The sequence below is a fragment of the Coprinopsis cinerea genome, assembly GCF_000182895.1.
Source record: "Coprinopsis cinerea okayama7#130 chromosome 1 map unlocalized cont3.1, whole genome shotgun sequence".
Lineage (NCBI taxonomy): Eukaryota > Fungi > Basidiomycota > Agaricomycetes > Agaricales > Psathyrellaceae > Coprinopsis > Coprinopsis cinerea.
The window spans coordinates 522,244-543,888 of NW_003307544.1; the positions used below are offsets into that span (position 1 = coordinate 522,244).

Below are 21,645 nucleotides of genomic sequence, written 5' to 3' on the forward strand. Positions count from 1 at the left end.
ATCCACGTCGCTGGCCTTTTAACACACCTCCGAACCTCCCCTGACAAACGCGCCAGCTGTTCGCCGAGGTTTGGATCACCTTTGGACACCTGGACGGGCGTCGGCGCTTGTGAGAAGGGCCAGACTCATTGTTCCTTTGGGGGTTTGCGGCAGACCTGGTGCGGGTGCCTTACAAGGTTGCTTAGCGGATGGAGGGGGGAGGGGCTTGACTTTGACTGAGGTGGCACCTCCCACATTTCTTTTGGGGTAGCGTCGAGATTTAGGATGGTAGACGAGGTAAGTTGTTATTTGGTGTTTGAATCATTGGAAAAACCAATTTACGTTCGGTTGGATGTGTTAGGTGCCTGCCATTAGCGACACGAAGATCAGACGTCGTAAACGAGACGAAGAGTTCGATTCACGGGGACGTACTCAGGTTGGTTTAAAGACTGCAGTCTGCGGAGGGTGGTTTGTGGTGAAGAGGGCGCATGCATGGACGACGTAAGTCAGCAGAGCGCTCGCGGACGATAGACCATGGACTTACCGTTACTCTAGGCGGTTGGGGATTCGTTCCACCTACAAATATCGGACTCGTGATGACGAGAAGAATTTGACATGCAGACCAAGGAAGACGTCGAACACCCACAAGATCTGCCGCGAATTTATGGATCAAAATTTTGAAAGCGCGTGTGCGTTAGGTGGGGGAGCATTTTCGCGGTCACCGAGTAGGCTTACATGAACGACGTAAGTCCATGCACTTCTCCTCGTTTCCACCAGGTCGACTTACCTTGAACTAGGCCTCCGGAAACGATCGCAGAGGCCCATCAACAGTCTGTTCCAGCGCCATGGTTGGACCCAATCCAAGGTCAGCACGCTCGGCCAAATTCAGTTTAAACGAGGTGCTTACATTCATGAAACAGTGACTAGGCCCTTGTCCGATGAGGTCGCCGCTAGACTACAACTGGATGGACTTTAAATTCGGCATTCACCCAATGTACGTATCTCTTCTCGCTCAACTCGCCCGCTCTTATGAACTAACAGGTCTCTATACGAATTAGTGCGCTTCTTTCACTTCTAATCGCCAACACCGTCGATCTACTGCGCCCTCCGACAACACAGGGACCTCCAGGTGGAGGAGTAGCCAGCACACGACGCACGCCCCTTGGGTGCGCAAGAAGCCAGCCTGTCGACGGCCTCGACGACCGACCACTGGGCCAACGTGCAGTTCAACCGCTCTTTCCATTTCGGGCATCGACATCGCCAACCACACCGACGTTGACGAGAACCTCACAGCTAGGCGGCGATAGCATGGACTCGGTGGCATGCAGGGGACATATACGGGCGTGAGGAGGTGGAGATTATGGATTGAGGATTGATGCGTTGATCATGGTGTCTATCACGAGTAGTAGGCCGTTGCCTCGGGTGGTCTGTCATACTGGGGAACAGCGGTAGGCAGACCATCGCGTACGACGATGTTCGTTCCTCACCTGGGACGCGCTGGTTTGGAAAGGGCGCTGAGACGGGTTCCTCTCGCGTGACGGTATTCGATGTACAGTCAAATGTGACTTCGAGCGACGAGAAGGTAGCATAGTAAACAATTGTACAACAGAGCGGGAGAGAGCAGATGGTAAAGGTAAAGGGCTGATACGTACAGTAACGTGAGGAGGGCCATAGAATATTTAAATATCGTACGTGGAAGCGGTAGTGGGACGAGTGGCGATTACTCGATAGGCCACAGCTGGGGTCGTGCACCTGGCGGTCTCGGTTCCTGGCATCTGTGAATAGACGGGTGTTAGTTGCACGACATTGCGTGACAGAGCAAACATACTTGGTCCATTCAGTTCCATGAACGGCGTTGGTCAAATCAAGCTTGCAGTAGTCATGAGTTTTCCATCGCTGCAAGGGCGAGATGAGGTTGCGACGATCTCGGGGTAGAGCCCAAAAGAGGAGATCTCCGGCTGCATTGCGAATCCAACCATCTTTCATGTTGATGCAGATGGAATGAGGGTACATCTGGAACAACACCTGATCTGAAATAAAAAGAATATAGGAAGGAGGCGATCACTATTAAGCAAAGACCATACCTTGAAAATTAGAGGAGTCAAAATGTTGGAGATGGGAGTGCTGGTAGTGGGCAGTGTTCCACAGGCGGATGGTGTTGTCATGCGACCCAGAAGCAAGGAGGGTCCCATCTGGGGAGAAGGCAATAGAGGTGACCTGAGCACTGTGCCCTTGCAGAGGCTCACCCAGTGCCTCCCCAGTCTGGGGGCTCCACAGACGGATGGTGGTGTCCCACGAGCCAGAAGCAAGGAGGGTCCCATCTGGAGAGAAGGCAACAGAGGTGACCTGAGCACTGTGCCCTTGCAGAGGCTCACCTAGTGCCTTCCCAGTCTGGGGGTTCCACAGGCGGATGGTGCCGTCATACAACCCAGAGGCAAGAAGGGTCCCGTCTGGGGAGAAGGCAACAGAGGTGACCTGACCACTGTGCCCTTGCAGAGGCTCGCCCAGTGCCTCCCCAGTCTGGGGGCTCCACAGACGGATGGTGGTGTCCCACGAGCCAGAAGCAAGGAGGGTCCCATCTGGGGAGAAGGCAACAGAGGTGACCCCATCACTGTGCCCTTGCAGAGGCTCACCCAGTGCCCCCACAGTCTGGGGGCCACACAGGCGGATGGTGTTGTCATAAGACCCAGAGGCAAGGAGGGTCCCCTCTGGGGAGAAGGCAACAGAGGCGACCGCACCACTGTGCCCTTGCAGAGGCCCACCCAGAGCCTCCCCTGTCTGGGGCTTCCACAGGCGGATGGTGCTGTCATACGACCCAGAGGCAAGGAGGGTCCCATCTGGGGAGAACACAACAGAGGCGACCCAACGACTGTGCCCTTGCAGAGGCTCGCCCAGTGCCTCCCCAGTCTGGGAGTTCCACAGGCGGATGGTGCCGTCATACGACCCAGAGGCAAGGAGGGTCCCATCTGGGGAGACGGCAACAGAAGTGACCGAATCACTGTGCCCTCGCAGAGGCTCACCCAGTGCCTCCCCAGTCTGGGGGTTCCACAGGCGGATGGTGTGGTCATACGACCCAGAGGCAAGGAGGGTCCCATCTGGGGAGAAGGCAACAGAGGTGACCTGATGACTATGCCCTTGCAGAGGCTCACCCAGTGCCTCCCCAGTCTGGGGGCTCCACAGGCGGATGGTGGCATCATGCGACCCAGAGGCAAGGAGGGTTCCGTTTGGGGAGAAGGCAACAGAGGTGACCACAACACTGTGCCCTTGCAGAGGCTCGCCCAGTGCCTCCCCAGTCTGGGGGTTCCACAGGCGGATGGTGTTGTCCCAGGACCCAGAGGCAAGGAGGGTTCCGTCTGGGGAGAAGGCAACAGAGGTGACCACAACACTGTGCCCTTGCAGAGGCTCACCCAGTGCCCCCCCAGTCTGGGGGCCCCACAGGCGGATGGTCCCGTCATGCGACCCAGAGGCAAGGAGGGTCCCATCTGGGGAGAAGGCAACAGAGGTGACCTGATGACTATGCCCTTGCAGAGGTTCACCCAGTGCCTCCCCAGTCTGGGGGTTCCACAGGCGGATGGTGTTGTCATAAGACCCAGAGGCAAGGAGGGTCCCCTCTGGGGAGAAGGCAACAGAGGCGACCGCACCACTGTGCCCTTGCAGAGGCTCACCCAGTGCCCCCCCAGTCTGGGGGCCCCACAGGCGGATGGTCCCGTCATGCGACCCAGAGGCAAGGAGGGTCCCCCCTGGGGAGAAGGCAACAGAGGCGACCGCAACACTGTGCCCTTGGAGAGGCTCACCCAGTGCCTCCCCAGTCTGGGGGTTCCACAGGCGGATGGTGTTGTCCCAGGACCCAGAGGCGAGGAGAGTCCCGTCTGGGGAGAAGGCAACAGATGTGACCCAATTACTGTGCCCTTGCAGAGGCTCGCCCAGTGCATCCCCAGTCTGGGGGTTCCACAGGCGGATGGTGGTGTCCCACGAGCCAGAAGCAAGGAGGGTCCCATCTGGGGAGAAGGCAACAGAGGTGACCGCAGCACTGTGGTCTTGGAGAGGCTCACCCAGTGCCTCCCCAGTCTGGGGGTTCCACAGGCGGATGGTGTTGTCCCAGGACCCAGAGGCAAGAAGGGTCCCGTCTGGGGAGAAGGCAACAGAGGTGACCTGAGCACTGTGCCCTTTCAGAGGCCCACCCAGAGCCTCCCCAGTCTGGGGGTTCCACAGGCGGATGGTGCAGTCATCCAACCCAGAGGCAAGGAGAGTCCCATCTGGGGAGAAGGCAACAGAGACGACCCCAGCACTGTGCTCTTGGAGAGGCTCACCTAGTGCCTTCCCAGTCTGGGGGTTCCACAGGCGGATGGTGCCGTCATACGACCCAGAGGCAAGGAGGGTCCCATCTGGGGAGAAGGCAACAGAGGTGACCCAATCACTATGCCCTTGCAGAGGCTCACCCAGTGCCTCCCCAGTCTGGGGGTTCCACAGGTGGATGGTGTTGTCCCAGGACCCAGAGGCAAGGAGGGTTCCGTCTGGGGAGAAGGCAACAGAGGTGACCTGATGACTATGCCCTTGCAGAGGCTCACCCAGTGCCTCCCCAGTCTGGGGGTTCCATAGGCGAATGGTGCAGTCATCCAACCCAGAGGCAAGGAGGGTCCCATCTGGGGAGTAGGCAATACACCCCACTCGCCAACCAGCATCACTTGTCCATAACTGCCTTCTGTCATATGAGTAGGAGAGCCGGGGAATTGCAGGAATTTGGGGATAGAACCATGGTGATGACCCAGAAGCAATATAGGCAGGCAGGGCAGAGAGGTACAGGTGGGGAGCACTTTCACTGATGGGAGTCCGGAATCTGGATGAAAATGTTGCGATAGCGATGAGATGGTCTTTGATACCACGAGGCAGAGCAGGTAGAGCCTAAGATGGTGCTTTAGTCTTTGGGAGTTACGTGACATACAAATATTTGAATTACCTTTGGAACGAGGGGCAGGGTGTTGTAAGCATAATCCACCTTCTTCTCCACACTCAACACCTCCAACCAGTACAGGGATTGCATCACCAGAAATCCATCCATCTGCTCCTGAAGCTCGTCCAACAGACATCCCGTCATGCCAGCCATATCAAGGACATGGTTAATCCATGCTGTACACGCATATGCCAGTCCCGGAGGAATGCACAGAGGTTTTGGCTGCTCGTCGTTGGACTTGTACGATGTTGTCGCACCCGAGATTCCGATCCTCAGCTCCTTGTTCATCACAATGAAGCATCGCCGGGCGGCTGTCTCGTTGGCTGTACATCGGTCAATAGCCCATTCGTGTCGACGATGAGAGTTGTCGGTGGTGAGGTAGTCGGCAAAGGATGCATGGAGGATGGTGATGGGTTGAAGGTCCTCCCGCGGCACACGAACAACGGAATGGAGCTGCCGGAATGCACTGCGAACTGCACCACGGTCGAGCCCAAGGAAACCCGCATACCCAGAGACAGATAGGGGATTGGGGGCGACGATGAGCAGGGATAAACATGCCTGAATGGTCTTCGTATCGGTGTCCTCGAGACCTTTGAACGCCTCGGACATGATCACGCCATAGAGCTTGTAGAGCGAGTCGAGACGGCCCGCCGAGGTGGAATCTGACGAGCAAAGCTCACGGAAAAGCCGGAGGCGGTCACCCCTGTACTCGTCGAGGTACTTGACCAGCGTTGCAGCGTAAATGAACAAGTTCTGAGAACGCTCGGCGAGGTTCTCGACGTCCTTTTCCTGAACGTGACCTTTGAGATCACCTATCTGCGATAGACAGTGGCGTAGGTAGACGGCGATGTCAGCTTGAACAATGTGCTGTTCTACATCGTGAAGGAGCAACTGGCGGTGCGTGTCGTAGCTTGCGAAACGTTCTTCGAGGTGGTCCTCGGGACGGCTTGTCAAGAACACCTTGAGCGGAGGAGGCGGCGGCTGGGAGAGAATCGCCTTCAAGAGGAGCCTAATGGCCTCTTTGTCGCTGCATTCGTCGAGGGCGTCGATGCTGAGAGCAACAAGCATGGCGGCGTCGAAAGCTTTGCTGGCAGGCTCGAGTATGAGGATGCGATACTGGTCCTTGAGGTTCAGCGCGACTGGGTCATCTGGCACCTTGCCGGACTCGAGAACCTTCACCAACTGCTTCGCAAACTTGGGTTGCACCTTCGCGAGGGACTTGGCCAGAGAAGGAATGATGCGCCGGACGTCTCTGCGCTCGACATGGTCCAGCGAGCAGAAGAAACTGGCGACAAGGACGCCCTGATCGTCGAGCCGGACGTTGAACGTTTCCGTGAGGGTCGTCTTTCCCGTGCCAGCCATCCCGCAAAGCCAGAAGATGGATGGTGACGACGGGTCCTTCGCCCAGCGCAGGAGGGTTGCTAGTAGCGCGACTCGCGTTCCGGGGATGCAGCCTTGGCGGTCCTCCTGATTGAACTCGGCTCCAGTGACGGTCTTGATCTTCTTGAGGTGTTCTACATGCCGTTGAGCAAGGTTCAGTTCGACGTGAGGGGGACACGCTCACCGTTGTCCTTCAACCAAATCGCAATTTCTTTCGTTTCCTCGACCAGATTCCTCGTTTCTACGACTAATTGGAGGTCAGTAACAGACTTTCAGCCATCGTAACATGGACTTACCCCTCTTCTTCACCCAGGCAACCTCTTTCACTACCTCCAGGGTCGCCTTGCGGCCTGAGATGCTGATGTCAAGCTGGACATGGCTTAGCTAGTGCACTACCCATCAACCGAAAAAGAGGCACCCACCATGGCAATTTCAATCGCGAATCTAACCTCCTCGATGGCTTGATGAATTTCCTTCTGGTCCTCCGTCGCATTTATCACCCGTTTCCCCTTTGAATCGTTCAATTTTCCCTTCAGATAAGCCGCCTTCTCCTCCAGCATCCTGATTGTAGTGATCAGACCTCGATAGCCCACGATAAACTTGGAGGCGCCCACCTTGCCAGTCCACCGAGCCTGTCTTCCAGTGATCGTTCCACTCCCGAAGGAGGGCAAGAGCTGAGAATCTCCTCTAACACCTTGAGCCGATTCTGCAGTTTTTTGACCTCTTCACGGTTGCCATCGGCAGTCTGGGGACAATCAGCGTCCGCCGGTCGAACATAAATGACGGGCACTTACATCGAGGATGTTGAGTATTTCATACAGCGCGGCAGCGGCACTCTTGACCGGAGGGAAAAAATCGGTCGTCTCCTTGATGACTCGCAGAACTTCCTTGGTGCCCTTGAAGATCGGGCCTGTCTTGGGCCGTCGTCCCTTCCAAATCGATGAAAAGACCCCTCCAAGGCTGCTGGAAGCGCTGGCGCTGGCCTCGTTGTCCGAGCCGGCCGGTGTGGCGGCAGCAGCCGTCCCAGGCAGATTGGCTGTAGAACCTGAGCGCTGAGACAAGGAAGAGCCAGGGCGCTGCAGATTAAGCTGCGATGTCGACCGTGACCCACGTGGGGAGAGGCCTAGGTACTGCATAGCGCGATCGAGGGGCGGTGGCTTCGGCGCAGGATTTGGTGGGCTCATGATGAGAGTTGGTTTGTTCTCGAGTGATTGGCGGTTGTAGCTTCTTGTGAACGAATAGTAGATGTCGAGTGCGACACTGTGCGAAACGAAGGAACAACCCCGAGTGTCCGCAAGAGCTTCAGCGGGAAACACAGCCACTGTCAACGTTCCCGTTGGCCTCGTGTTCTCCCAAACATATATATCCGCTTCAAGTCCGCAGTGAAAGGGAGAACTTACCATTACTTATTGCATCTCGTTGAGATAAAATATTGAATTCGTCGCAACTAGATGCGGGCTGCATTGCAAAACTTCTAGGTTCCTATGGTTCTTCGATGTAATTGCTCAACCTCTTCTGTGAGCGTCAGAAACCCAACACGGACGAATCCGAGGTCCCGATTACTCAACATACCAGAGCTCCGCACACTCAATACATAGAATTCGAAAAAAAGCAGAAAAAGAAAACAATATCATTGTACCTACGTGCAACACAGCATCCACATGACATCTATAAGCAACGCCTAGGCCGTCACCTTGGGCTGGCTGGCATACGACGATTCAGCGACGCGAAGACCGAGGTTGTCGGGGAGAGCGAGGGTATCGTCAGCAGCGCTGGCAAGGTGTCCTATACAATATCGTTAAACAGAAGTAAGTGGGAGAAATCCGAACATGATTTGTTGACCTGTCTGGGAACAATGCTCGGAGGGCCTTCCGAAAGAAATTGCATCACGATAATCGCGACGGTCCATGTGGTATCAAGACAGTCTACTTACTATTAGCGCAGCACAAGGGTGCAGGTCCAACTTTGACAAGAACGAGCTAAGATTGCAGTTACAAGGCCGTTACAAGTTGGGCATCACTGTGCGTCGGATTGCGACCCACTACTAAGTAAACTTTCTCCCATCGAGCCATCGCGATGCCATGTCCAACAGCTCCTCGGGCTTATCGTAGGGCGCCTGGGGAAATGGGTATCAATGAGTATGGCGTTGACGATAGAGGGGAAACACCAACCATGTGTCCAGCACCATCAATAGTCAGGAACGTCAAACCTCCATACTCTCGCACAGTACCCGCCTTCACCAACTTCCTCTTCAACGAACTCTCAGTGAACGAAGCCGACGTGTACCAATCCCGAGTGACCGCATTCCCATACCCTTCCCTGCCACTCCAGTCCAAATCCGAGACCCATCTCGAGTTCCCAATATAGTTGCAGATCCAATCGTTCACGCCAACGTAGATGAGAACCTTGATTCCGTGCTCCAGGAGAGCAGCTACGTAGTGGTCAGTCGAGCGAAGTGGGTCGAGGCGCACGACAAAGTCGTTGCTGACTTTGTCTGAGCAGGAGGAGAAATTGCGGTTCTTGAGGGAGGGGTCGACTCCAATGAGTTTGCGGACGTCAGGTTTATCGAGATACGCCGATATTTTTCTATAATGGCTGTTCATTGAGTAATGATCCATGACAGAAACTGAATATACGGACTTGGAAATCGGGTAACACAGGGTATCTTCGATAGTTCCATCGCATTCTCGGCTGAGGTCGTACGGGTTCTTGCCTGGTGTACTTTGGTCAGTAACGCGACAATCAATTGTGGATTCTATGAGCTCACCTGAAGCTATTAAAGGTGCGCCCAACTCAACCTGACAGAATGAGGCTGCAGCAGCGCAGCCTAGCTCGTCGAAAGTGGGCTCCATGCACGCCTTTTCCATCCACTTCTTGCATCGTATCTGAGCTTGCTTCATCCGGACGCATTCCCTGTCAAAGGTCAGCTGCTTCCAAAGCACAGAACGAATGCACCTACCGAACACCGAGAACGGGGGGTCCGCGTGCCTCTGTCACAGTGCAGGCCATATCGTAGTAGGACTCGACCATAGTGTTCGGGTGGGTATATCCATTGCCTTTTATTGAAGAATTAGTTTCCTCCGTGAATTGAATCAGCAACAGGCGCACCAATCATGACCGAAGTCAGATTAATAGGCGCGATTCCGTGTTTCTTCAGCTCGACATTCTGGTCGTAGATGTACGCCGCAAAAATAGGAAGGTATCGCCCAGCATACGACTCCCCAGCAAGGTGGAACGGCCGTCCTCTAAATTCGCTGAAATGTTCAAAGAACATACGAACAAACCCCGCTATGTCTCCGGCGGCTTCTTCTGAGGTACCCTGTGTCGTCGTACGAGTTAGCACCGGCAAGGGTTTAAGTGGCATCTTCAGAACGCACCACTGCCTCCCCGTAGTCCGCGTACGAAAAGCCCACCCCGATAGGCTGGTCAATGAAGAAGATATTGGCGTTGTTATTCCAGGACTCCTTGTGGAAAGTGGTGGTATTTGCGTCTGTAACCCTGCAAGGCCCGAGTTCCATGAAAAGACCTAGAGAGGAGGAGCATCCTGGGCCTGAAGTATAGTCAGAATGCCAGAGCACTGAAGCGTAACATCGGCCGGACGCACCTCCGTTCGTCCATAGTACGACAGGATCCTTGTTGGGTCGGCTGCGACTTTCGAAGAAGTAGAAGAAAAGGTGGCGGGGTCCAATGTCGATGTAGCCAGTATAAGCCCTGCAATGCCAGAGGAGGAGCACACTGTTAACCTCCGGAGTCATCCCCCCATTTTCCTTGGCGACTCACCGAACGGTATTGTCACAAAACTTGGTCTGTTTGATTCGAACGCTATGCCTGGGGAACGCCGGGTGCGTCAAGGTTGTGAAATCGGTTTCTGAAAGAGTCGACAAGTCTTCGAATGGCGTGAAAAGTCCATCGTTGTACAAAGTCGGGAAACCTGTGTGTCGTCGTCGTGGCGGTCAAGAAAGAGTTGCAATATGCTAATCGCGACAAACCTAGGTTCGGATGCAATAGCTCTTGTCGATAGCCGCCGTCGCCAGGCCGGAACGCCCAGGCATTCACACTGAAGCTGGCGAGCACAATAGAAGTCAAGGCCCGAGTCAAATATCTCATCCTGGTACCCTGCAAGAGATATATTCACTTAGAGTTCGACTATGCGATGTGAATGTCAGGTGGTCGGGATGATCTCCCAGGGATTGTCAGCACAGCCTGTTAGAAGCTCACGTAGTATCCACCTAGGCGCTCGCGGTGACATTGGAAATTTACTACTATGCGCTGGGGTCGCTCAACGCGCGCATCTCCTGGACCGATTACGATTTGCTACCACAGCGATCGAAGGAGCCTTGAGCAGAACAATCGATCTCGTCGCCGAAGCGACTTGAAGTGTACATGGTGTATACCAGGGATAACTCCGCAGAGTATTGCATTGACTATGGTACATAGTAATGAGGTCCATCGATTGGCCGTCCTCTGCCCGCAAAGTATGAAAGAAGAACTCCAATAAGTACTACCACCTCGTGATATCAGCCTCCGCTTCTCCAAACAAACTCGTCTTCTTGATCTCGAAGCCGTCCTCAAGTGTACTTGACACCTCGCCCCCACCCACATAATACTCGGGGAACTCTCTCTTCAAAAACTCCAGCACATGACGATTGATCGCCTCGAACTCCAACAAGAACCCATCGTGCCCGTCCGGACTTTCAATGGTCACCAGCTTTGCATCGGGTATCGCCTCCGCGATTTCTCGTTGTTCGAGGGGAGTGAACAAGCCGTCCGTCGCGATGCTGATCACGAGAGCTCTTGGTGGGAGTTGAGCGAGGACTTTGGCGAGGGCGCCAGGTGCATCCGAAGATTCATCCCCTGTACGACCACGGGCGACGTCGTGTGTATCGAGTTTGCGGGTGATATGGATGTAGCAGTTGGCGTCGAAGCGTTTGATGAATTTTTCGCCTTGGTAGCGGAGGTAGGACTGTGCGGAGAAGATTTGCGGGGTTTTGGATCGCTCGGCGGATGGTGAAGTCGGTTCGGAATCCTTGGGCGAGACTTCCCCGCCGTTCTCCAAAGGTTTGGTCTTCACGTTCCGCAGGCCATCGTTGTGGAGGACGACGTGCTCGTCCAGGGGCTCAGAGCGAGGTGAGTCGGGAGGCGTCAATGGTTCCCTGCCCCCGAGATTCTTCTGCGGCTTCCTCCCAAACCGGCTCTCGAACGAATCCCTCGATCGGTATGTCAACAATGCGCTCATACGCGCCGCAGCCAGCCCACTGGCAGGCTGGGTCTGGTAGAACCCTCCTTCGTATCCTGGATCGCTGTAGATCGACTGTCGTTGCGCTTCTCCCCAGCTGATGCACCAGGCCGAGTGTCGAGCAGAGGTGGCGAGAGGGATAACGTGGCGGATGTAACCTTTGGGCGAGCATAGAGGCCATTCGAGGACAGCCATGCCCCCCATGGATCCACCAATAACGACAGCGACGGACGATACTCCTAGATGGTCTAGGACGAGCTTGTGGAGGCTATGAAGGGGAAGCGTTGAGTCTACTGGGAGGCGAAAACGAGTCGGGAGGCTTACCGAACGTCGTCGCGAATCGAGGTTGGGGGGAATTTGGGTCCATAGGGTTTACCAGTGTCAGGGTTGATGGTCACGGGAGAAGCGGAACCGTACGGCGACCCGAGAACGTTTGCGCAGAAGATGAAGAATCGATTGGGATCGAAAGCCTTGCCACGGCCCATGAGAGGTCCCCACCTAGTACGGCGGGTAAGCGACGAGAAAGATAAGATTGAACAAGCTACTCACCAATCCTCTACATCGGCACTCCCAGTAAACGCATGGCAAATGATCATGACATTGTCCCTCGTTGCGTTCATCTTGCCCCACGTCTTGTAGGCAACCGGGACCTCCTTCAAAACCGCCCCACATTCCAGCTGGAAGCTCGGAACCGTGAAGATCTCCTGGTCAATAAGTTCGTTGAGTGCAGGCATGGCGGGTAAAATCCGTGGTATAGCGAGTCGCAGAGAGGATCTAGGAAGATGTATAGCGTCCGTTGAAACAAGTCCAAGTCCGTGTTATTTAAATGTCCTTGACGAATTGATGTTGACTTGATGATAAAGAAAATTCTAGCGGAGTCTCGTGCACGATTTGAGCGAATCAAAGTGAATGCAGAGTTGAGCTGTGTGACCGTCTCGTGGGCGTTGACAGGCGCCAGATCGAGGTCCTTCGAGCTTTGATTTTGACCTTCTTGTGTCTAAGTTCGGGATAGTATGCCTCCTGGTACCTGTTGAAATACCTATTTTGGACTAGTTCAGCACTCTTCTTCTTGCGATTGAAGGCACACAAAAGGTCTAGTCTAAATGACGCCTTACCGTGGCTCGAGAACGCAATGCAAACGTGACCTTGGATGCAGGGATTTACAAACCAAGAGCGGTGTTGAGAGAGAAAGTGGTTGGCCTGTGGCCTCTGGCGGTGGCCGCTAGTCCTCGATGAGGCTGGTACGGTGATGCTTCCGGGGCAATAATATGGGAGTGCGGGGTACAGGTGGCGACATCATTGAGAAAAACCGAAAGCCGTGCGTCCAGTGATCGAGTCATACCGATTGCGTGCTTGTTGTGAATCACGAGGAGATAAGATCATCGCTATCTTATCTCCGGCGCCAATCTAATCATCGGTTCACCTGGCATTCCACCCAAAATTGCCATATCGTGCCATCGGAGCTCGATTGTCGTTGAGACACGGATCCAAGCGCCCATAGACGTGAAGTCGCTCTCGATATGGCCAAGACGCTCAAGGCGCTGTAACCAAGTTCGGACTGCAGGTAATCAAAACGTGCAGTCTTCAGAGAACCCACAAGATATTTGCCAGTACTGCAAGTACTTAACCTGGGAAGTTCCAATAGGGTGTTCCGCAACCGCTGAGAGTGGAGTGACATTTGTGAAAACGCTAAGTTGTCCCCGTGAGAGGGTTTGACTCGACCACTGCGACTTTCCATAAAGGGCCCAAAGGAGATGACTTAGACACCCTAATAGGTTTTGAACATATTAGATGATAGGTCAGTTAGCACGAGGTGAGATATTCTTTGGGGTGTGAAGAATCCTAACTGGCACAGAGTTCCGAGTCGCAAGTCAAGCGCCGGTCAAAGACGGCTCAACATCTCTACAGTCGAAGTGGCACCAGGGTCATGGCCGCGAATTCCATAGAGACAAAGGTGGGTGTAGCCTGAAGAGATGGTCACAGGCAGAGCTCCGAGGCATTTCCGTAGGAGAGATTTTAGTGGCGGGAGTGGGAAGCCTGGGGGTGGGGAGTATTTGGTCAGAACGAGAACTCGAGCTCTTTAAATGTCCTCTTTCAAAGCTTGATGTGAAAAGAAATGGAACGCGGAAGAAGAACTATCTACGAGCTCTAAGGCTCGAACAAGGAATAAGCAAATTAAGAGCGGGAAGTGTCAAGAACCTGATAAGTGAAGTGAGGGGTGGCCGGCTTGCCATCGATTGGCGGTTCCTCGTGGCCCGCAAAATATTGCTTGGATACCTTGTTTACCGACTCAGGGCATTCGACACTGTAGACCAGTCGGAAGTGAGACGCGATTGGGGAAAATCTGCGTGGCATTAGCGAGATTCCAGCGTCCTCGATGCGGTTTCGTCGGCAACGCTCGGCAGAACCCTTGCACGTTTAATGACTTACCAGCTTGACAGTTAACGTTGGTGATTACGAGCCGAACATGACATGAAGATTATATGTCTGCATGGGACGCGCGAAGTGATAGCTGCAATCCAAAAACAAGGAGCCCCTTTTCTAGCTGAGCTCCAATTCAGGGTCGAGGTATCAAGAGACCTCAGGCTCCGCTTCTAACCGACATTCCATGAGTCCCACCCCATAACGCGCAAGAGCGTGTACCGACCAGGGTCAGGTTGTTCTTGAAGAGGGATGAGCGAGATCGCAGATGGGTGAGCAAACATCTGATAATCGTGGTTTATAGTAATACTCCGTCACTTTGGATGTTTTTAGTCCACCCCCTTTCATACTCCTAACTAGCGCAATTTGTCTCGTTAAATAAAGTCTACACTTCAAGGAAGTCCAGGTCCAACGATGCCTAATTGTAAGTATCAATGGTCATGCCACCCTGATAGCACCTAGCGCGTTCTAATTGCATTCGACTCACAGACCTCTTTGGGGGTACATGTCTTCTAGCGTCCTATCACGCTATACATACATACCTCGGGCTCGGCATTTGGTATTGTATGGGCTCAGTTCTACCGATGAAATATGACACCATCTTGAATTCAATATTCAATTCCAGTCACAACTCCAGCGGCGGAGCTACGTGTCTTTGAACTTCCGCCTACAAGTCTGAGATCAACAAATATTGGCATGTTCTCCGAGGAGAACTCTCAGGCGTATAAGAATCAGTGACCCCTGGCTGTGTAGAGCAGGTACGCCTTGAGAAGATAGCTCTCTGGACCCGGGTAAAACTGAATAGACTGAGATCATAGTCTCGGAGATTGGTAGACATCAACAGCCCCGTTTCGGGATTGAAGTGGAATTAGGCACATCCGAACATGCGCTTCTCTTCGAACTCAAGATCTAACCAACATCGAAGACTCATCTCAGTGACGCGCTCAACAGATTGTGTATGTCAGACCTCGACTACTCGGAGATACTTGCTGATCACGCTCACAGCCAGCTCGAATCTCGTACCTTATTGGATCACATCATTCCGTCACAATACTACGATGGGCACGCACTCTATCGACTTGAACAGGGATAACCAATAGCTCTAGGAAAGTCTCTTGTACTAACAATGATTTACGACCATTCTCAGCTCCGATCGGTATCATCTCAGCATGAAGATAGACGCCATTGCCTTGTTCTTACCGGCGGGCCTATCGAGCCGTACCAACTTTGGATTGCTATAAAAATCGTTCAATTTCAATGTTAGGAGCACAGACGCCCCCTCTCCCTGCGCCTCCTGAACCAGAATCATGACATCTCTCCGACTTCAAGCTATTATCGATCAGGCATCTGCCCTTGCCATGCTCTCGCCAACGCGCTGGACGTTGATCCTGGCAACAGGTGTAGCGGCTCTACCCCTGATCCTCGTCCAGTGGAAGAGATTCAGCAGACCTCCTCTACCACCTGGCCCGCCACGCCTCCCTATCCTTGGCAATGTCCTTCAAATACCCGCGAAAGAACCATGGAGGGTCTACAAGGAATGGGCCAAAAGCTACGGTACGTTCGAGCCCAGTGGTCCACCGTATGATCCGTGCGCAGCTTAACTTCCTCCTAATAGGCGACGTGATGCATTTGAAGGCAGTGGGAGACACGTTCATCATCCTCAACTCTCTCACCGCCGCCTTGGACCTCCTCGAGCAAAAAGCGGTGTTCTTTTCGAGTCGTCCCCGGATCATCTCGTTTGATTTGTGAGTTCTGTCAATCACCCACCACGACTGTCGGCGTTTCTGAAAACCTGTATAGGATCGGACTCAACTGGGCTCTTGGAGCTTTGGGATACGGACCAAAATGGCGTGCAGCTCGCAAGGCGTTCCACCAACACTTTAACCAGCACGAGATCAAGAGCTACCGCCCAATCACCGAGCAAGAGGGACTGATTTATCTGCGCCGCATTGCAGAGCATCCAGAGCAATTCCGTCAAGCGACTCGAGAGTGCGTACTCGTATGCTCTCTCGACACAGGTGGATGACTAACTCTTTTACCATAGCTTCTATGGCAATGTTCTCATGAGGATCTCGTACGGCGTTAACGACGTCGAGTACAACAGGAAGCTCCTCAGGAACGCTGAAGCCATCGTGCAATGTCTCTCCGAGTGCATTCTCCCAGGTCGGTTCCTCGTCAACGTCTTCCCTTGGCTTCGACATTTCCCTTCATGGTTCCCCGGGACGGCGTGGAAGAAGAAATTCGCGGAATACTCTGCTGCGAGCGACCTTGCCCTCGTCGGTTCGTTCAACGATGCACAGGAACGGGCGGTATGTCACTGGCTCCTTCGAACTCTCGCATCGATACTAACCCCGGGTACATGCTAAAGAGGAAAGGTTATCAGAGCGAATTCCCTAACGTTGCGACCCGCCTCATCAGCGAGTTCCCTGACGAGAAGGACAAAGACTATCAGCTACAGCTCGACGTTGCTCGTGCCGTTACTGCTGACGCGTTCGTTGGTGAGCTTTACCCCTCCTATCTTCAAGATGTAATTGAAGTAAACGTTTGCTTGGTTAGCTGGTTCGGATACGGTGCGTCCTTTACACCACCTTCCTCAGTGTCGAAACCTCTAACAAATACCTTCAGAGCGTGAGCTCCACATATGCTCTGTATCTGGCTCTCGCTATGTACCCTGAGGTACAGCGACGGGCTCAGAAAGAGATTGATACAGTCGTTGGGTCGCATCGGCTACCGACGTACAACGACCATGCCCGGCTCCCCTACCTCCAAGCCATCATTAAAGAAGTGTTTAGATGGCACACTACGGTTCCACTCGGTCAGTATTGCAGCTCCTGGGCATCCAGACTGTCACTGACTCGATCCAGGGCTGACGCACGTCTCGACGGAGGACTACGTCTACAAGGGGTACTTCATTCCGAAGGGCAGCAACATCATGACCAACGTGTGGTATGCGCAATTTATACCCCTCCATACCCAATTTCAACTCCCATTTGCAGGGCGATCATGCACGATCCAAACGTCTTCGAAGATCCTTTCGAGTTCAAGCCCGAGCGTTACTTGAAGAACGGCCAGATCGATCCTACCGTGTTGGGACCCGAGTCGGCGGTCTTTGGTTTCGGTCGCAGGTGAGCATTCCCTCAATTCCAATCACTACATACGATCGACATCATACTGACTGGCTATCACTCCCTAGAATCTGTCCAGGCCGTCATCTTGGCAGGGACTCCTTAACATACGTCGCCGCTTGTCTATTGGCGTTATTCGACATCAAGCCTCCCAAAAACGAAGCTGGAAACCCAGTTAAGCTCGAGTTGAAGGTGACCTCGGAGCTCGCTAGGTCAGTGCAACAGCTTTTCGTTGCGTCAAGGTTTACTCACTTGGTGCCACTTGACAGCTCGCCTCAGCCATTTGAAGTGGAGATCGTCCCTCGGTCCCCACAGCACCTCTCCCTTCTGCGTACAGAGTGATCAGTCCATTCAAAAGCGGTGCTATTGAGCGCTGGCTGTGTACGATAACAGCGCGAAGTGTATCTATGATATATGAATCTACGCCTTTCTCCACCTGACCAAGCTGACCTTATTATGAACAAGAAAGGTGTTAAAATTGACAATTTTTACTAGCGTACACTAGCGTACAAAGGTACTTCAATTGTCGAGCGTTGTCACGAAGGGCTTCAAATCTCGTCATCTGTGGGTTCGCGGTGTAGTCGAATTTAAAAGGAATGTCCACTGGCCTATGAAACTCACATTCTAACTGAAATCCCTTCAACCGACACCCCTTGTCTGCTCTACTATGTTCTTCTCAGGAACAGAGAGTACTTACTATGGCACAGATGGCCACGGAAGCTTCAACCAACCTCTCGACTACAATTCTCATTATCTCTCATCGTTTATGCCTCTCATGGCGAGCGCTATGGGGGAAACATCGACGCCAATGGCACCACCCGACACATCTGGACCTGCAGAAATACTGACCCTTGCAGGCGTCAATCGAGGTATAGCCTCCTCACCACGGAGGGGCCTCGCTGCTACATCGACATCCGCAACTATCATCCACGAACTTGCGTGTTACCGCTACTCCCAATACCTGCAACGTTGGGCACACATTTCACTCGATACCCAGCACGAAATCAAGACCTTGGTTGATGACTGTACGAAGGAAACTCCCAATTCTGCACAGATCTTCTACTGGAACCTCGACGCCAAATTACCTGGAGCCGAAGAGCGCCTAAAGTCTGCTCTGCGCCACACAGAGGAAAAGGTCGCGACGACACTCGGCGATACTTCACCTGGTCCTTGCTTCATCCTGCTTCGAGGCGTAACCCGAGATGCCTTCAATATTATGCTCGAAGACGAGTGGGTCAGGCAACATTTCAAAATCGTCCCCAGGTCGCACGAGAAATGGCCAGAGAAGGCAACATACGGTTGCGTTACGCTGGTGTCGCACTCGTTGGTTGTGACACAAGCAAGCCTGATTGAATTCGGAAATTCTAAGGAGGGTGCGATGGCGCTGGCTGTTTCTGTATCGCTCGGTAGCCACGAGTGCGGAGAACAGAGGAGGCCAACGACTCTAATAAACACTCAGCTGGAGTCGGAGAAAGGAAACGACATCGAGCGCCGAGAGCAAGCCAAAATACTTCGGGAGAGGTGCAGCGGAGAATCGGGTATAGTCGTCGGCAGTTGGCAAGACTGTGGGGCATATCGCGAGGGTGATTTGCAGGATGCCTCTGACTCCGGGTCCACAAACCATCCCCACGAGAAGAATCAGGCTGCATCGTCGAAGATTCTATACCTTCCAGGAAAAGGCTACACTGTCGACAGTCCCATTGTCATCGGAGGCGGGAATGACGAGCCGGAGGAAGCCACTTTGTGCTGCTCGCATCTACCATTCGCTTCTGATTGAATAGAACCCCTCTGCGTGGAAGTCAGATTATCGTAGGAATATACGCTTGTATAACGTCCAACACGGCGATCGCTGCCCTGAGAACCAATGAATGCGAAGGAAACTCACATATCTTGTCAGTTTTATGGCTTCAACTAGCCGTCCTCGTTCTCCACCTTCGGGGCATCTGCCCTTCTAATACCTGCCAAGACGATCAAACATCAGCGCCAAGTGCCCTCATGTTGAGATGGAAACGCCGGGGGCTTCAGATCAGAGTCTTCGCGCCCAGAGGCCCAAGCCACTTCAAGCACTGCTTGGTCTTGGGAAATGTCATAATAGTAGACCGTCGGGCATGTACAATGTACACCCCAAGATTGACACCTGAAATATCAAGAAAACCGGGTAGAAAACCGACAGGGAACTCGAGCGCTGCCAGCCTACTTATGCCAGGCGCTGCCCCGCAGCACTTTTCTCCATTTAGCAAGCATGATTTCGATCCGAAATTGTGGGAGCGGCCAATTTTTCCCTCACACATTTCTTCAAGCTTTCCGGCGCTTGAACGGATTATTGCCTCTCTCAGCGCATCCATCACCACGGTTTGGTCGTGGCCGTCTCTGGCGTGCTCTTCCTCTGCTCTTTTTAAGAGCCTTGTGCTCTGAACCTCTTTCATCCGACGATCCGGCCTCTTTCTTCCCTCCTTCAAGACCCTCCAACGATGGCAAACGTCGTATCTTCATTTCTTGCCACGAATTCTAGACGTCGTATATTCTTGCTATTAATACCTCTAATTGTGAGTCCATTTGGTTTCTCAAACTGCTATGAATGATATAGAGACTAAAGCAAACCGCTTAAACCCCTATTCTAATACCCCTGGATCTCCGAAACCGCTTGTGACGAACCAACGAACAGCTAGCAATCCACTTCCTCTTCGGGGCCCTCTCGCACGACTACCAGCCACTCAGAGAATATGCCGTCTCAGCAGCAGAAAAGTTCCTATCAACGCCAAATGCACGGGCGAACGCGACGTTGTTGATGCTATGCAGGAACAGTGAGCTGGAAGGGGTGCTGTCCAGTGTGCGGCAGATCGAGGATAGGTTTAACCGAAAGTTCAACTATCCGTGGATATTCTTGAACGACGAGCCATTTACGGACGAGTTCAAGCAGTGCGTTGTCCACCTTTTCTCCGTTGTTCTCGTGCTGGGCGGTTGGCGCGCCACGTTCGAAAGGCGCCCAACCTGGACCCTGACTGACCGAACGCGTACAGGAGAGTCTCGATATTGGCCAGCGGCACAGTGCAATTTGGGACAATCCCTGAAGAACACTGGAAACAACCAGATTGGATTGACGAGAAGAAGGCTGCGGCGGCGAGGGCGAAGATGAAATCCCAGAGGGTGCCCTATGCAGGTGCGTTCCCATCGACCATCGGTTGTTGAGGAATTCGTTGCTGATACCTCTTCTCCATTGTCTAGACAGCGTGTCGTGAGTAGCAACAATGTGTTTTCGCCAATGACAATATTCTGATACGAACGACTTTGCGAAGATACCGGAATATGTGTCGGTGGAATTCAGGCGTGCGTGTTTCACCCACTCGGCGAACTCGGATGTGGGCCTAACCATCCACCTCGTTCACAGTTCTTCTACAAACACGAGCTTTTGCAACCTTATCGCTACTATTGGAGGTGAGTGGCCGTTTATCGTCCGACTTCCAGCGCGAGTTCACACCATCTGTCAACAGAGTCGAGTATGTCCCGAGTCCAGACCTACAGCGCGCCGTTTTCTAACCGACAGGACAGACCTGACGTACAATACTACTGCGACCTCAACTATGATCCCTTTGTGTTCATGCGCGATAACAACAAGGTTTATGGTGCGTCGCCTTTGCAAATCCCCTCTGATATCGTCCCATTCATTTCCGTTGATTAGCGTTTACGATCTCTTTAATTGAAATCCCGGCCAGCGTCCCGACGCTATGGGATACTGTGAAAGGTGAGTTTGGTCCAACGATTCCCATTACCCTCCATCTCACATCCCCGCAGAATTTATGAAAGAATACCCCCAGTACATCCACCCCAACAACACCATCAGCTTCGTCTCAGATAACGGTGGAGAGGACTACAACCACTGCCATTGTACGCCGACGCCCCTTTTCCCCATCCTGGCCCAATTCCGATTGACTGCATTTAGATTGGAGCAACTTCGAAATTGCGGACATGGACTTTTACCGAGGCGAAGCATACACGAAATTCTTCGACTTCCTGGAGGCTAAAGGCGGTTTCTACTACGAGGTTCGGGTCTCCCCTTCTCATGCCCTTGCTGATCGCTGAACATCCCCTTCTTTTCCCATTAGCGATGGGGCGACGCACCAGTCCACAGCATCGCCGTATCCCTATTCACCTCGAAGAAACAGCTCCACTACTTCCGCGACATCGGCTACAAGCACGACTCGTTCGGACACTGCCCAAAGGGCTCTGAATGGTCAAGTGGGAAATGTACTTGCAAACCTGATGAATCCTTCAGTGCGTAACATAACACCTCTTTACATCTTGATCTTCCGAAACCATGCATCTCTGACCCTCTCTCTCACACACAGACAAGGGCGGCCACTCGTGTACTTGGGGATGGATACACCTCGTGCATTGACGACTTTTTTGTATGCTATGCGAAACGACAATTCATGGATCCAGACAATATATCTATATAAACATATCTATATACCCCCTTCAAAAACCGTTGTTCCCAGTACGTTAGAGACCCCTTCGCGCTTTCGATTTTGTTTGTTGTTTTGATAGAAACTCTT

The 21,645-nt window shown here is 53.1% G+C and overlaps 7 protein-coding genes across 7 annotated transcripts; 4 read left to right on the forward strand and 3 right to left on the reverse strand.

Annotated features, from left to right (window-relative positions):
* Positions 1 to 264: 264 nt before the first annotated feature.
* Positions 265 to 1,286, forward strand: CC1G_13576 (hypothetical protein; the record flags this gene model as incomplete). The annotated part of the gene is made up of 7 exons (XM_002912002.1): positions 265 to 276; positions 341 to 480; positions 535 to 666; positions 777 to 844; positions 907 to 973; positions 1,038 to 1,145; positions 1,205 to 1,286. 7 exons carry the CDS (start codon positions 265 to 267, stop codon positions 1,284 to 1,286), a joined length of 609 nt encoding a protein of 202 aa, XP_002912048.1.
* Positions 1,287 to 1,699: 413 nt separating this feature from the next.
* Positions 1,700 to 7,494, reverse strand: CC1G_12158 (NB-ARC; the record flags this gene model as incomplete). The annotated part of the gene is made up of 19 exons (XM_001828265.2): positions 1,700 to 1,754; positions 1,808 to 2,009; positions 2,064 to 2,171; positions 2,226 to 2,300; positions 2,355 to 2,945; positions 3,000 to 3,074; positions 3,129 to 3,332; positions 3,387 to 3,590; positions 3,645 to 3,719; positions 3,774 to 4,235; positions 4,290 to 4,364; positions 4,419 to 4,493; positions 4,548 to 4,881; positions 4,937 to 6,444; positions 6,495 to 6,557; positions 6,607 to 6,679; positions 6,733 to 6,871; positions 6,925 to 7,055; positions 7,105 to 7,494. The coding sequence occupies 19 exons, from the start codon at positions 7,492 to 7,494 to the stop codon at positions 1,700 to 1,702; spliced, it is 4,839 nt and encodes a 1,612-aa protein (XP_001828317.2).
* Positions 7,495 to 8,282: 788 nt separating this feature from the next.
* CC1G_12159 (carboxypeptidase Y) lies at positions 8,283 to 10,417 on the reverse strand (the record flags this gene model as incomplete). The annotated part of the gene is made up of 10 exons (XM_001828266.2): positions 8,283 to 8,426; positions 8,482 to 8,896; positions 8,951 to 9,023; positions 9,078 to 9,223; positions 9,270 to 9,366; positions 9,419 to 9,629; positions 9,688 to 9,860; positions 9,915 to 10,021; positions 10,091 to 10,241; positions 10,300 to 10,417. The coding sequence occupies 10 exons, from the start codon at positions 10,415 to 10,417 to the stop codon at positions 8,355 to 8,357; spliced, it is 1,563 nt and encodes a 520-aa protein (XP_001828318.1). The 3' UTR covers positions 8,283 to 8,354.
* Positions 10,418 to 10,811: 394 nt separating this feature from the next.
* On the reverse strand, positions 10,812 to 12,775 carry CC1G_12160 (homoserine O-acetyltransferase; the record flags this gene model as incomplete). Its single annotated transcript, XM_001828267.2, has 4 exons — positions 12,662 to 12,775; positions 12,096 to 12,585; positions 11,871 to 12,044; positions 10,812 to 11,814 (listed from the first exon to the last, which is right to left on the reverse strand). Exons 2-4 carry the CDS (start codon positions 12,278 to 12,280, stop codon positions 10,812 to 10,814), a joined length of 1,362 nt encoding a protein of 453 aa, XP_001828319.1. The 5' UTR covers positions 12,281 to 12,585; positions 12,662 to 12,775.
* Positions 12,776 to 15,274: 2,499 nt separating this feature from the next.
* CC1G_12161 (cytochrome P450) lies at positions 15,275 to 17,434 on the forward strand (the record flags this gene model as incomplete). Its single annotated transcript, XM_001828268.1, has 11 exons — positions 15,275 to 15,521; positions 15,583 to 15,712; positions 15,768 to 15,956; positions 16,012 to 16,276; positions 16,336 to 16,465; positions 16,524 to 16,537; positions 16,593 to 16,782; positions 16,832 to 16,913; positions 16,964 to 17,092; positions 17,161 to 17,304; positions 17,362 to 17,434. 11 exons carry the CDS (start codon positions 15,275 to 15,277, stop codon positions 17,432 to 17,434), a joined length of 1,593 nt encoding a protein of 530 aa, XP_001828320.1.
* A 325-nt stretch (positions 17,435 to 17,759) lies between these two features.
* On the forward strand, positions 17,760 to 18,869 carry CC1G_12162 (hypothetical protein; the record flags this gene model as incomplete). Its single annotated transcript, XM_001828269.1, has 1 exon — positions 17,760 to 18,869. One exon carries the CDS (start codon positions 17,760 to 17,762, stop codon positions 18,867 to 18,869), a length of 1,110 nt encoding a protein of 369 aa, XP_001828321.1.
* Positions 18,870 to 19,533: 664 nt separating this feature from the next.
* CC1G_12163 (alpha-1,2 mannosyltransferase KTR1) lies at positions 19,534 to 21,494 on the forward strand. The gene is made up of 13 exons (XM_001828270.2): positions 19,534 to 19,638; positions 19,758 to 20,011; positions 20,113 to 20,252; positions 20,318 to 20,327; positions 20,389 to 20,419; positions 20,481 to 20,527; positions 20,584 to 20,589; positions 20,642 to 20,715; positions 20,772 to 20,834; positions 20,885 to 20,977; positions 21,033 to 21,133; positions 21,196 to 21,364; positions 21,439 to 21,494. The coding sequence occupies exons 1-13, from the start codon at positions 19,564 to 19,566 to the stop codon at positions 21,486 to 21,488; spliced, it is 1,113 nt and encodes a 370-aa protein (XP_001828322.2). The 5' UTR covers positions 19,534 to 19,563; the 3' UTR covers positions 21,489 to 21,494.
* Positions 21,495 to 21,645: the final 151 nt, after the last annotated feature.

Coding starts and splice junctions, on each gene's coding strand:
- CC1G_12163 (XM_001828270.2), top strand. CDS start 19,564: ATGGCAAACGTCGTATCTTCATTTCTTGCCACGAATTCTAGACGTCGT. Junction 20,835..20,884: donor GCTATGGGATACTGTGAAAG/GTGAGTTTGGTC, acceptor ACATCCCCGCAG/AATTTATGAAAGAATACCCC. Junction 21,365..21,438: donor CAAACCTGATGAATCCTTCA/GTGCGTAACATA, acceptor TCTCACACACAG/ACAAGGGCGGCCACTCGTGT.